The sequence below is a fragment of the Serinus canaria genome, chromosome 3 (genome assembly GCF_022539315.1).
Source record: "Serinus canaria isolate serCan28SL12 chromosome 3, serCan2020, whole genome shotgun sequence".
NCBI lineage: Eukaryota > Metazoa > Chordata > Aves > Passeriformes > Fringillidae > Serinus > Serinus canaria.
Window position 1 is genome coordinate 7,270,624 of NC_066316.1, and position 13,248 is coordinate 7,283,871.

At 43.5% G+C, this 13,248-nt stretch overlaps 1 protein-coding gene across 3 annotated transcripts in view; it reads right to left on the reverse strand.

The window, feature by feature from the left end:
• Nucleotides 1-13,248, reverse strand: part of TP53BP2 (tumor protein p53 binding protein 2) — a 56,127-nt gene that overhangs the window by 24,279 nt on the left and 18,600 nt on the right. For all 3 annotated transcript variants that reach the window (XM_050972194.1, XM_050972193.1, XM_050972195.1), the window contains exons 2-4: nt 11,229-11,376; nt 5,416-5,529; nt 3,798-3,877 (exon numbers count right to left, since the gene is read on the reverse strand). In XM_050972194.1, coding sequence (XP_050828151.1) covers nt 3,798-3,877; nt 5,416-5,529; nt 11,229-11,376 — 342 coding nt within the window. The remainder of the gene's footprint in view (nt 1-3,797; nt 3,878-5,415; nt 5,530-11,228; nt 11,377-13,248) is intronic.

The window sequence follows — 13,248 nt, forward strand, 5'->3', positions numbered from 1 at the left end:
AGGGAAAGCCTCCATTTTCACTATAATGGTAATTCTTCCAGAGGCCTGTGGGTGCCAAGTGTCACAATATGTTCACTCAATGCCATTTTGCTTGTCCTAAGAGTTTATGAGGTTATTTCAAAAATGAGTCCCTTTGTCTGATTCAATTCTCTCCAAGCTGCCATGTCACCACAGAACAGGTCTCTCAAGGCCCTGTTAGACTTTTGCACTGGCCATATGGGGCTGCTAAAGGGTGAGTGGGTCCTGCTCAGCACTCCTTGGCTCTCCAGTCAACCAATTAGTTCATGGATGGGAATTACAGAGTCTCAGTTGATGTGATATTACTGCCAGGGCACCATTCTGGTAGCAATTGTCACTTGCTGGTCTTCAACCTGAAACAATCTCACAATGAAGGGGTCTCTCTGTGCCAGGCAGGGTGGATAACTGATCTTCTCTGTATTCACAGTAGCTGCAGCTAAACCCTATCAGTACCCCTCAACATCCTTGAAGTACCCTCTCCTGAGGAAATTGAAGCCAAGGGTACCAGGGGGCTCTGGGCCAGTCACATGGGATGCTTTTGCCATTTGTGCCCTGTCAAACTCACCTCAGCCTCTATTACAGACAACACCTGGCATCCCCCAGTCACTCCCAGATGGCTTCAGTAACACCCATCAGTTATCTACCACAGCTTTATACTTGGGTGGCTCTGATGTGCCAGGCTACTGAATCCACACAGTCCAGTGTGCCCAGCCATCCTTTCCTCCTCCTGGCCAAAGGCAAGGACTCTCTATTCCTATTCCTGGTCAGGGTATTCTGGCTGACCTTGGTGATGGCAGAGCAGAAGTCCCCTCACCATGGTTAGAGGAGATGATTTCAGTCCTTTTATGTCTGAAACATAAACAACCAGTTGTGGGGTACCAGTTGTGGGTTTCTCTGGGTCTGCATTGAAGGCACTTGAGATGGTAGTTCATGTTCTGACTCAAGTGTTTATTATTTCTTAACAGTAAAACAGTCTCCAACCATGAGTTTGGCAGCTTTTCTTTAAAAGGCACAAAATGGCCAACTATCTCCTGTTACAAGGTCTTTTAAGACTAAACCATCCAATTAATAACTGACACCTGGATTATTTTCCCTTTTAACCCAATAACTGATCCTAAAGAGCTGCAATGGGGACTTTTCTGCCCAATTACAGAGTGCCACCCAAACCCATGAAGAAGGAGGAAGAAGCAGCACAAAGAAGAAACTCAGGACAACCCCCTGTGCCCTCCATCTTGCTTCTATCCACAACATACTAAAAATCCCAAAACCTCCATTTCTCACCAAGTGATATACCTACACTGGTCTCTGTAATCTATTTCACACTATTGTGGATTCCAGTCTATCTTGAAGTCTAGAAAACTTTCTCCATGAGTGAGGGTCAAAGTCAGTGCTGCCCTGGGGATCAGGGCACCCCAGAGCAGACAGAGAAATATTCCCAGTGCCCTGGGTTTCCACAGGAGATCACTGATTGCCTTCCTGTCTCTCTGTGGCAACTACACTGAGAGCCTTCTTGGGTGACCCTTTCTGAACAGCTCTCTTCCCTCTCAGTTCATGGACATGAGCTTCCAGCTTAGAGGGGGGCTCACCATCCCACTGCCTCATGTCCTCTCCCTGCTCACACAGGAACAACCACAGCTCCTTACATGGCCTGTTCTTGGGGCTTCCCCTCCCCCTCACTGGAACAGGAGAGGAGCAATCTCTTGGGCTGCCCCTAAAATCTGGGGTGCTGGCTGTAGGGATGTGGAAGTACCCAGTTTCTTCTACATGTCAGAGCCAGGAGGATGGCACCTCCACAGCTGGTCTATCCATCTGCAGGTAACACAGTACCACCTAGATGCTGGAATAGGATGCAGGGGCACTTTGAACCACCTTCATCCACATGGCCACTATGCAAGGGACATCCTCTGGATCTTTGGGGACATTGTCACTTTTTAGATCACTATGATGACTTCCAGCACTGCTAATTCTCTCAAGTACTAGACACCTTCATGCAGTGGTTCACTTCCTTGGAATTTACAGGATCTTCCTTAAATGGATACCTTGCCCTCACACTTGAGAGGAGCCATGTCCAGAAACTGCAAATTGCTGTTTTCCAATTCCTCTTTTAATTTCCTGATCTCTGGCAAGGGATCCCAGCTGTTGGGCTTCATGACCTTCCAAGTGCTGACTGTCAGCCCCACTACCCCAGAACTGAAGCAGCCAGGCAGAAATCTGCTCACATGGATGGCAGCTGTAATCTTTTCACAACTCTTGAAGTTCTGCTGAGGTCAAGGACCAAGTAACTTTGTCTCCTGTTTGATTTGTCTCACTCCTTGCAATTTCTTTTTTGAAGGACTGGCTTCTTTATCTGACCCCTCCTCCTCTCCCTAATTCTCCTTCTTCCTCCCTTTCCAACCAATGATATGGAGCTGCAGCTCACTTTGTCCTTTTCCATTTTTCCTTTTTTCACCACTGGGGTAATTATGGTGGTTTGAATGCCTGTCTCAGCCACAGTGTCCTCAAACACAGTTTGGGTTCCTGCCTCAACTACAGTGCTCTGAGCAGGCCAGGCCCCAGTACAGGGTGAGACACTGCTGGTTTTCACTGGGGTGGGCAAGGCACCCTTCTCTCAGCTGCCAGGGCTCACTGATTACCTGTTCAGGTGTAAAACCCCAGGCAATGGGAGGTGATAACCACTCCAGGCACCTGTCCAAGTCCTTCCACACACCCTGCCACCCAGGAACTGGATATCTTAGAGCACATCTCACTATCTCCTCACCTAAAGTTTGTTTTCTCTTACACCCAGATGGCACTGAATTCCACAAACCCCACAGGGTGCCAACAGCATTTATTAATATTATTAAACAGTATTAAACAGCTTATATATGGATGAGCAAAGACCATGGGAGCCTGCATTTTCAAAGCATTCACATCCATCTCAGGCAAGGGAGAGGGAGGTGTATTCCCTCATCATCCCCACAAGACAGCTCCCCCAGTGTAGCAAGGCCATCAGTGTGAGGGCAAAGCACAGAGCCATTGTTTATATTAATATGTTCCCAAACTCAGAAAAACAGATAAGCAGTACAGCTGACAAACTCTGTGTCCCACACAGGAGCTTGATACTTGGCAACTACAAATTATTTTTATATTTGAATATATATATATATATATAAACTGCCTTTGTCTCACCCCAGTTCAGGGATCAAAAAGGACTATAGTTGGTTGACCTTGGCTGGATTCCAACTGCCCACCAAGCTGCTCTACCACTTCCCTTCCCAGCAGGACAGAGCAGAGAGAATAAGCTGGAAAACAACTCCTAGGTTAAGAAAAGGCAGTTTACTAAAGCAAAGGCAAAAAAGTTTGTTCAAGCAAGCAAAGACAAAAACCAGTTTATTCTCTACCTATCAGAGAGCGATGTCCAGCCACTTCCCAGGAAGCAGAGCTTCAGCACAGGAAGCAGTTGCTCCAGGAGGCAAACGTTGTAAAATAACAAGTGTTCCCCTGTTCCTCCTCCTTCCCTTGGCTTTTGTATCTCAGCTGACGCCACATGCCAGGGAATATCCCTTTGGTCACTTTGGGTCAGCTGGTCTGGCTGTGTCCCCTCCCAGGACCCTGCCCACTGCCAGCCCCCACATGGAGGGAATGTTGAGACAGTGCTGATGCTGTGCCAGCCCTGCTCAGCAGTAGCCAAAACTCTGGAGTGTTATCAGCACCCTTCTGGCTGCCAGTGCAAAGCACAGCCCTGGGAGGGCTGCTGTGGGAAAATGAGCTCCAGCTCAGCCATTGCATCCAGCACTCACCCCATTCTCTATTCTTCTATCACCAGGCACTTTCACACCATTTCTTTTGAAGGCTGGATCTTGAGACCTTTGTCCAGTCCCTAGACAGAAACAGTCAAAGATGGTCAGGTAATGTGAGATTTTTCTTATCCTTTTAGACATAGCTTTCAGTACAAAAGGAGAAACAGAATAATCATTATAGTGTAGAATCTGAACACCTGTTCTTTACTACCAAGATGAATTTAAGTGATGACACATTTTCAGAAAGATTTCTGTTCAATATCAAATTTTATTTTAAAGTACAGTTCTGTTCAAAAATACAGACAAACAAAACTAGCTTAAGCAATAGTAGGCTATTCCAGTATTTATCCTGTGGCAAACAGGCAATCAGCCCCTACTAATGTGCACTATAGATGCACAGTTTAAAAACACATTTTTTTCTTCTTCCTGGCAGTCATTGTGTCAGTAAAGCTGCTGCTTAACTAGAACCCTACTTTATTCCCATCAAATCATGTGCAAATAGTGCTCAGATGCCCAACATCAATCTCACTGATTTACCTGTAGAACATAAGTGTACTATAGGACAAAGCCATGCCTGTTACCTTCTTGCCCATTTGATTCCTATTTCAAAACCACATTTCTGTGAGAATAACTCAAGAGTTCAAATACATTGCTTAGCAATGCTGTGGCCAAAAAAATGACAATAATCCTAATACTACAGGCACCCTGGACTTGGAAAAATACATTTTGACAACTAAACTGCTCTGTAAGTTCCTCAGCAGGTAGAAATGGCACAGCTTTGGCTTTTCATGCACTCATTCTATCATTGCATTTCAAATATTGAGATACAGTCAGACATCTAAAATATCCTGGGTACAATGTCACTTAACAAATTCAGTATTTCCAACACTGAGAAATACTACCAAGGACAAAAACAGAAAAGGGGGGAAGAAGAAGAATCTGGTAGATTGATTTAAAGGTAAAAGTGAAATATTTTACTAAAGAGATGAATGTGGGATACACAGAAAACCCCTGAAAAACTGAAAGTAACTTCCTTTACAGGTTTCGCATTTCAATTTACAATGAGAATTATATTCTCAGAAAACTTCACCAGGAAGCTCATTTAATGCTATCCCTAAAACTAACACAAATGTGTAGGAGAAACTTTGAAGAGCTCTATCTTTGCCCAGTATCACCCTGGTAAAGTATTATCCAGGTGAATAATGACCCAAATCAGAGAGTGAATAATGACCCAAATCACTTTGCAAGAGTTTGGCTTGCAGAGAAGCACAAAATTTATACTTATTTCTATATTTTATTTCTATACTTATAAGAAGAGATCACCACAGATTTCAAGATATTTTGCTGGAGAAAATATATTTAATACAGTGTGCCCTTGAATGCTTTGGTGATAACAGCTCTAGAAAAACCTGCAGAAATTTCAATTGGGATTTACTATTCCCAGATATAGCAAGGGAAGATGAAGCCTTTACAAAGACTAGCCAACAGTCAGACAAAAAAAAAGGCTGCAACACCTACTGGCTATGAACATTAATAAGTAACACACAGAAGCTGTTTCCCTAGCCTTGAAGAATGACACAGAACTTGAAGAGATGAACCAGCTGAGATCAACACCTACCAGCTTCCCGGCAGGGAGAGCGTTCGTGGCGGAGGAAGAACCGCACCTCGCTCCTCTGCATTCCAAACCTCTGCAGAACATCCAGCATCCGCTCATTGTCGGCTATGGGGCGCTCTGGAAAAGGTAAAAAACCTTTAAGTGTGGCACAGTCACATTTCCTGAAAAACCCCTTCGTCCTGGATTTCCTCCTGGGAAGCTGAAAAGCCTCAGAGAAAGAGGAAAACAATTCTTATCTCATTTGCTTCTCCTGTGTTGTGCTCATGTGGAATGTGTTTGGGGATTGTTCCATTGGATTCATGTGAGTTGTTTTGACTCATTGGCCAATCAGGACCAAGCTGTGTCAGGGCTCTGGAAAGAGTCACCAGTTTTCATTATTATCTTTTTAGCCTTCTGTAAGTATCCTTTCTGTATTCTTTAGGTTTAGTATTCTTTGATATATTATAGTATTATAAAGTAATAAATTAGCCTTCTGAGAGCATGGAGTCAGATGCATCATTCCTGCCTTCATCTGGGGGGCAACCCAAATACAAGAACAGTGAACTGGAACATCCAACACCAAACCAAAAATGTCTGTCCATCTTTCACTTAAACACTGAGTGCACAGGTGTAGTGAGTGCACACAACACTTGCCCTCACCCAAGAGACTTCTACTTTTCTTTCAAGAAGCCACTGCATCGCTCCTTGCTTCTGAAACTAAACCAACACCTTAGAACGGGAGCCCTGGAAAAGTCCACCCCTGAAGGGAAAAAGCTGAGGCAAAGCCTGAGGGAAAACAAACAGGGAATTTAGAGCTTTCAGTTCTAGTGTCCTCATTTGGTATGTGCAGATCACCTTACAGGAGTGCTGTTGTACCTTTCACTCCTCTTCTGTGGCACCTCAGACAAACTCATCCCTTAGGCACTCCCATCCCCTCCTCAAGAGCACTGCTGCCACAATTCCTACAGGGACACCTTTACTTTCTAACTCCAAGGAGAACAAAGAGAGCTGCAAAGATAAACTCTCAGGGAAGAGGAATTCTTCTCCTAACGCTGGATGGCAGCCCTTGCATTCAAGCTCAGGCAGGAGCACTCAGCAGCCTGGAGAGGCTCCTTGGCAGTACCCAGCAGGCCTGATGCTCAGTGTGCCAGCACAGCTCCTGTCACTTCAAGTGTTCTCCCACAGCTCCTGTCAGACACAGACCCAGCTCATTGCTTTGGACAGCAAATTTCATGAACTTCAGACGAGATGCATTTTGAAAGCCCTATTTCTGATAAACCTTGAAAAGCTGAACTACTTTGGATTCACAGCTCAAAATAAAAAAAGGATCAGACAGTGAAAAGTGAGCCCAGGAAGAACTTGCCATTTCCTTTCAAATAACTGTGATGAAAAAGTTACATGCACAAATTCCACTGAATTTCTTTTCCTGCTTCTATCCCCAAGCTCAGGATTCAGTCACATAAGTAATTTTTAAGCATTACTTGCTGCCTTTTGATAATAGAAAAACCCAGTGTGAGTCCAAATCTACCACTACTCCTCCCTTTCTGCATTACCATTCTTTAAAAATTTACACATATCACAACCAGGCACTCACAGCCAGAATATAACTAGAATTACTTATTAGCCTCTAAATCTTTACACAAAAGCAGTTTGTTTTGTTATTCCAGACATTTGGCCATCATTTTTTTTGCCTATTTTAAACATGTTGGCAACAGTGTGGTTAATATATCACAGTAGTGAATTTACATAGCCAGGATACTGTCACAGTATCTTCTAACAGCATTGGGGCTCATGATCATGCTGGACCCATTTGTGCTGGATGCCAGACAAGCAGAAGATATTGCTCCTGGCCTGAGAAATAAGACAAGCAGACAAAGAATGAAATTAAATACCACCATTTTTGCACCAGTTTCATTTTTCCTGACATTGCTTTTGTTGGCAGTTTCTTTTCATTTTTTTAAGTAAGGGGAAGGGAAAGATAGAAAAGAGAAATCAGAGTAGTTCATTCATATTCAATAAAGTCTTTCAAAAAGTCACTGTCTTAACATGAAATCATCTTTTCAGCAGGAAAAATTGTTGGCGTTAAGTATAAATGTTTTCAGTTCCATTAAAAAAGGAGCTGCTAACATGTTTGCAGTATGTGAAAAGCTCTTTTCAACACAGAAGTGTTTCTTTAAATGAAAATGCTGCAGCTGTGCTCAAGCAATCTAGGAAGGAGAATTTCTGGAGTGACTGTCAAAAGAGATTAGCTTTACAGAATAAGCAAGTAGGTCACTGTTACAGAAAATGCCGTCTCTCGGCGGTTACTTGTCTAGACAGCGAAAAACGTTCCTCATCTGCTAAACCTTAATTCAAGGAAAAGGAAAAAAAACCAACAACAACAATCAACAGCACCACTGGCAGAGTTTTGTCTTGAAGGCTATACAGCAGGCTTATGAGGCAGATTTCTAGCAGCTCAGCAATACTTCAGCAGTAACTCTATAATCAAGGGAGATGCCCTTTACACAAGGATTCTGTCAATACCACTCACTGGCTTCAAAGGAAGGTCAAAGAGATTTTCAAATACCAAACAAATGTACATTTGGAAAGCTCAAGAAGAATGGACAATCAGTTTTCTTTTTTTTTTCCCTGTCTCATAGCAGAAAAAAAGGAGATCTTTATAGATGCACTCCTTTTAACTGCTTTCCACTGCAGGCAAGGTAACTGCCTAACAGAATTCTGATAATAACAGGAAGGTCAAGAAATTTTGCCTTGATATTTACCAAATTTCAAGCAAAACTAGGAGGTCAGGAAGAGTGGTAAACTTGCCCCCGTCAGGGAGCAAAGTGCCTCAAGCACACATGCAGCAATCTTTCAAAGTAGGCTTAATAAGATCTGACAATAGAAGCTAAAATTCCTGAGCAAGTGTCAGAAAAAGAAAGAAACAAGTGAAATAAGAAGGATCCCAATAACTGAAGTCTGAGAAGTCATTTTCCAACACAAATCTTTTGTTTTACCCCCAGAGGTTAGCTGTCCTGCACCATGTTTGTTTTAAAGCAGTTGAATTTGTTCAGTGTAACATGCAAACAAAACAGAAATCGTGGCTAATCCTGGCAGAACAAGATGGAAAACTTTATTGACATTGTAAATGAGATTAGCTAAAAGTATTTCTCTCCCCACTGCCTCCTCCCCTCACCAAAAAAAATCCAGAATATATATGTAAACATCTTGCAAATGCTTGCTGCTGGATGCTACACAGATGCTAAAGGCATATTTTATCCAAAACAACAGGCATGAATGCAGTACTCAAATCTTTTAATGCTATTGAGATAACTGCATTTTTGTTAGCAAGTACAACTGGGAACTGTATTTGGAACTCCAGCAAGGCCAACTGCTGAGCCCTGCCCTTGGGTCACAACAACCCCAAACAGTGCTACTGTCTGGGGGCAGAGGGGCTGGAAAGCTGCCCAGTGGAAAAGGACCTGGGGGTGCTGGTCAACAGCAGCTGAACATGAGCCAGCGTGTCCAAGCAGGCCACTGAGATGCTGTGTCAGCAATAATGAGGGCAGCAGGAGCAGGGCAGGGATTGTCCTCCTGTGCTCAACACTGCTGAGGCCACACCTCGAGAGCTGGGTCCAGTTCTGGGTCATCACTGCAAGAAGGACATGGAGGTGCTGGAGAGAGAAGGGCCATGGAGCTGGGGAAGGGGCTGGAGCATGAGTCTGGTGAGGAGCAGCTGAGGGAGAGCTGGGGCTGTTCAGCCTGGAGAAGAGAAGGCTCAGGGGAGACCTGATCACTCTCTACAATTCCCTGAAAGGAGCTTGCAGCCGGGGGGGATTGCAGCCTCTTCTCCCAGGTAACAAGTGACACAAGAGGAAACAGCCTCAAACTGCACCAGGGGAGGTTCAGGTTGGACAGCAGGAAAAATTTCTCCACTTGAAGGTTGGTTAAGCATTTGAACAGGCTTCCCAGGGAGGTGGTGGAGTCACCATCCCTGGAAATGTTCAGGTGATAACTGGACATAGCACTTAGTGCCATGGTCTAGTTGGCACGGTGGTGTTCTGGCAAAGGCTGGGCTCAATGATCTTGTCAAGGTTTTCACTGTAAAAATGGACAAAACTTGTTTTGTCTTAGATATCTGTTCCTGTGTGTCTCATGATGTCTCTGCAAAGACTCATCTCAGAAAAAATTCTCTGCTTCACTTTATGTTTCTGTATTTTCTGACACCTCCTTGACTAGCAGAGAGGCAGATAATTGGATGGTATAAATAAAACACCACATACTTTATTGTCCCACTCACACAGAAGTTCCCTTTTCAGCTTAACCAGAATGTTTGGGCACTAAGTACTGGCAGACATGACTTACCTCCTCCTGTAGCTGCTCTCCTTTGATTTCAGGACAATCTCACTGCCCTTTATAGCAAACACTACATCACCAGCAAGAATCCAGGTTCAGGAAACATGAGAGGAGCTCCCTACTCTAGCACAGCCCCAGCTTTAGTACCAACAGGAGAACCTTGTCCTTCACCACAGCCACTTGTGCTCTTTAACAGGGTGTGGGCATTAAGACTAACTATAAATTCAGTTTTACCTAAACCTTTATTTTACTTCTCTTTCACTGTAGACTTCAGTATTGTGTTGATTCAGACAAAGATGTACAATTAAAATACATACCTAGAAGATCTCTTTCTGTGATTAACTGTTGATTTTATTATCATTGATGAAGCAAAGCTTCTTTATTTCTAAGGAGAAGAAAAAAATCTGCTCCGTTTTTTAGACTTAGAAATATTAGAAACATTACATCCCTGTCAGAAGCAAGTAAATATCAAGAGACAACTCAGGTATCTCATAGCATTAAACAAACATCCATCTCACCAAAGACTTCTTTTAACAGATGTGAGACTGAGATAACAGCAGAGGAAGAGAGAAATATAAGCTCTTATCATCTGGTTCTGTTATAATCTTGTTGAAGCATCTCGAAAAGGTTGGCTTAGACATAATTATTTTTCATTACTCAAAATCCTGCCAGGGATTCATCTATCTTATGCCTCTGGATGGCTCCCAGTATCCAATGAATACCATGGAGACAGGAGATAGTCCAGAGCCCTTTCCCATTTCAGCCATGTGACATTAGTAATATTTTAGAGTTTATTTGTTGATATATTCTCCAGTTCCCATGGAGCACGGCAAGTTTGGGAGATTTGGACTCCCAAGATCAGAAGAACATAGAAAAAGAAAAAAAAGTTACAATGAGCCACATGCACAAACCCCTCTTCCACAGGCTTGGAAGGACAGTCAGAAGTAGCTTCTCCACCCTCTCTGTCACCCACTTTCTTTAGAGCACTTCACAGCAGGTAACTCCCACTCCTTCTGCTAACACACCCCTTCCCCATCCACACTCAATGCAATTGGTAACACTGAAGGTGTCATCAGAAAAAGGAACCTTATTTTGGCACTGCAAGTGGAAATGGCTGTGGGGTTAAAGAAATTATTTTGGAGTGGTCACAGAACTACCAATACCTAGTACCTCAAAACCCCCATAAAGGCTGCTGGGATCCCACTGTGGGGAGGAGGAAGAGAAAAATACTCTCACACCCCTCAGACTCATCTGAGTCAGAGAAGGGCAGCACAGACACAGAAACATCTGCACATTTAAACTCCCTTTTGCTTTTCACTCAGTTTTGCACATGTGAGCCTTCTTGCAGGTGGGTTATCACACAGCCAGTCTGATGAAATGAAACAAATGAAATGGCAACGCAGAAACTCTCTGGGACAGGGTCACATCTGTCAGGTCTCCATGTGCCACCTTCCCAGGAGCAGAGAACGTCCAGCAGTTCAGCAGCTGCCAGCCTGACCTACCTGAGCCACACCACACCTCAGCCAGGTGGCACTCGCTCTCCCCAGGCTCCTTGCACAGCTCCACCACATCCCTGCAGGTTGTCTCGGGGGTGACTGGCACCTCTGTGAAGTGCTGCTCGTTGTTACTGAGGTACACGGTCAGAAACATCTGCAGGAGACAAAGGCAACAGCACAAGGTTACTTTCCAACACAAAGACAGGCTGCACCCTGGAGTCACAACCTGCTGTTAAATGCATTCTTTCCCACAGATAACATCTTATCAACTACAGTGGCCACAATTTTCTAAACAAGCCCGAATTTCTTTAAGGTATAAGCAAGAGAGATGCTGTAGAAGTCATCCCCTGCTCAACTAAATCGCATTGCTGGAGTATTGGGACATTCTCAGTTCAGTCAAAGAGAATTCTCCCAGGCTTCAGGCCTGGGAAACTTAGAGAGGAAGAATGAAAACAATGATCTCTCTCTCTGTTTGTGTTGTTTATAGATAGGTACCTTCAGAGTGTGCTATTCATGGTTCACCAGTGGTGTGAATGGTCTCCAAGTAAAAACCTATCAGGTTTCACCTTAGCAATCCTGGCTATAAAAGGATGCCACCTCTTAATAAAGTCTCTCTTTTTCACCTTTTGAAACATGGAGTCATTTCATCCATCCCTGACTCAACAGTGTCAGAGGATTACTCGGTTTTAAATCTGGATCTGGTGCTCCTTCCTTCCCTCTTCAGGTGATGTGTCAGAACTCCTCCCACCTTACTACGTGTGTATGTATCCTGCAATCATTTGACACAGCAGGAGAAACAGTCAACTAGAGTTCAGCAGGAGGGAAAAACAATGGTAATTACATCTGGTATAAAAAAACACCAGAGTTTACCACATAGGTAGTGAAGTGGAAGCACAATTTGCATTTCTGTAACATATTTCATAGAAAGGTTCCTAGAAACATAAGTCAACTTGATGTGCTCTTAGTCTCAGCCTGAATACAAGGTCACCCCCCAAACCCCATTATCCAGGAAATCAAGGATATTTTACTTGGCCTCCTCTTCACAGCTGCAGAAGGCTCCTTGATCCTTGGTTTATCTGTTTACACACACCACACAGATGTTCTTGCTCGTGTCTCTCCTGCCACAACTACTAAACAAGCACTCTAAAGTTAGTTGCCATATTTGATAGAAAATTATGATTACTGCCTCTGAGCACCATCTAGCTACATGCTATTAATATTAAATTGCTATCAAAGTTTAGCTGCTAGCTAACAATTAATGTCAGTTCTCTTGAGACCAATTCTCAACCTCAGTCTCAACTGGCTGTTAGTCACATGGCCTCCAGCAAAGCAAAAAAAAAAAAAAAAAAATCAGTCAAATATCTCCAGAAAGCATTTCAGTATCTCCACTAAGCATTTGAAGCAACAGCAACCTATACAATTGAGGATTTTTCATAGATGGAAAAGGTGCTTTCTCAAGAACATACACAAATCCTTGCCTGTCCTCATTTCTAAAGGGTGAAGTGGATATACATCCTTAGGAGCAATGGTTTAAAAGGTCAAAGAGGAGAAAAAGGAGGCCAAATCAAACAAGGGGGGAAGAGGTATAAAACCCCTTCTAAATGAATTTAAATAATCATTTTTTAAAAGTAACAAAACCTACATGCACTATTTTTGTGATTTTGTGTAAATACTATGGAATTAGAGTTTTTTCTGCCTTTGCAAAGAGAAATTCAGCCCCATCTGTTTCACAGCTTTAGGAATCCACTGCTGGGGATTCTCAGGGAATACAACCTTGCACATGCACATTCCTGATGTCTCCAAAGCCTTTCCAGGGCTATTCTGAGTGCCAAGATCCCCTTCAACCCTGTATGAGAGACTGCCTTCACTCTTTCAAAAGCTTTAACAAAAACACTCCAGACTCTGCACATCTTGTTACACAGACTGCAAGTATTTGGCCCACTCCTGGCAGTGTAAACACTTGCAAACTGTGGTTTTGGGGCCTGGCACTACACCAAGAACACAGAATTTCTGACCACTGGTTTTG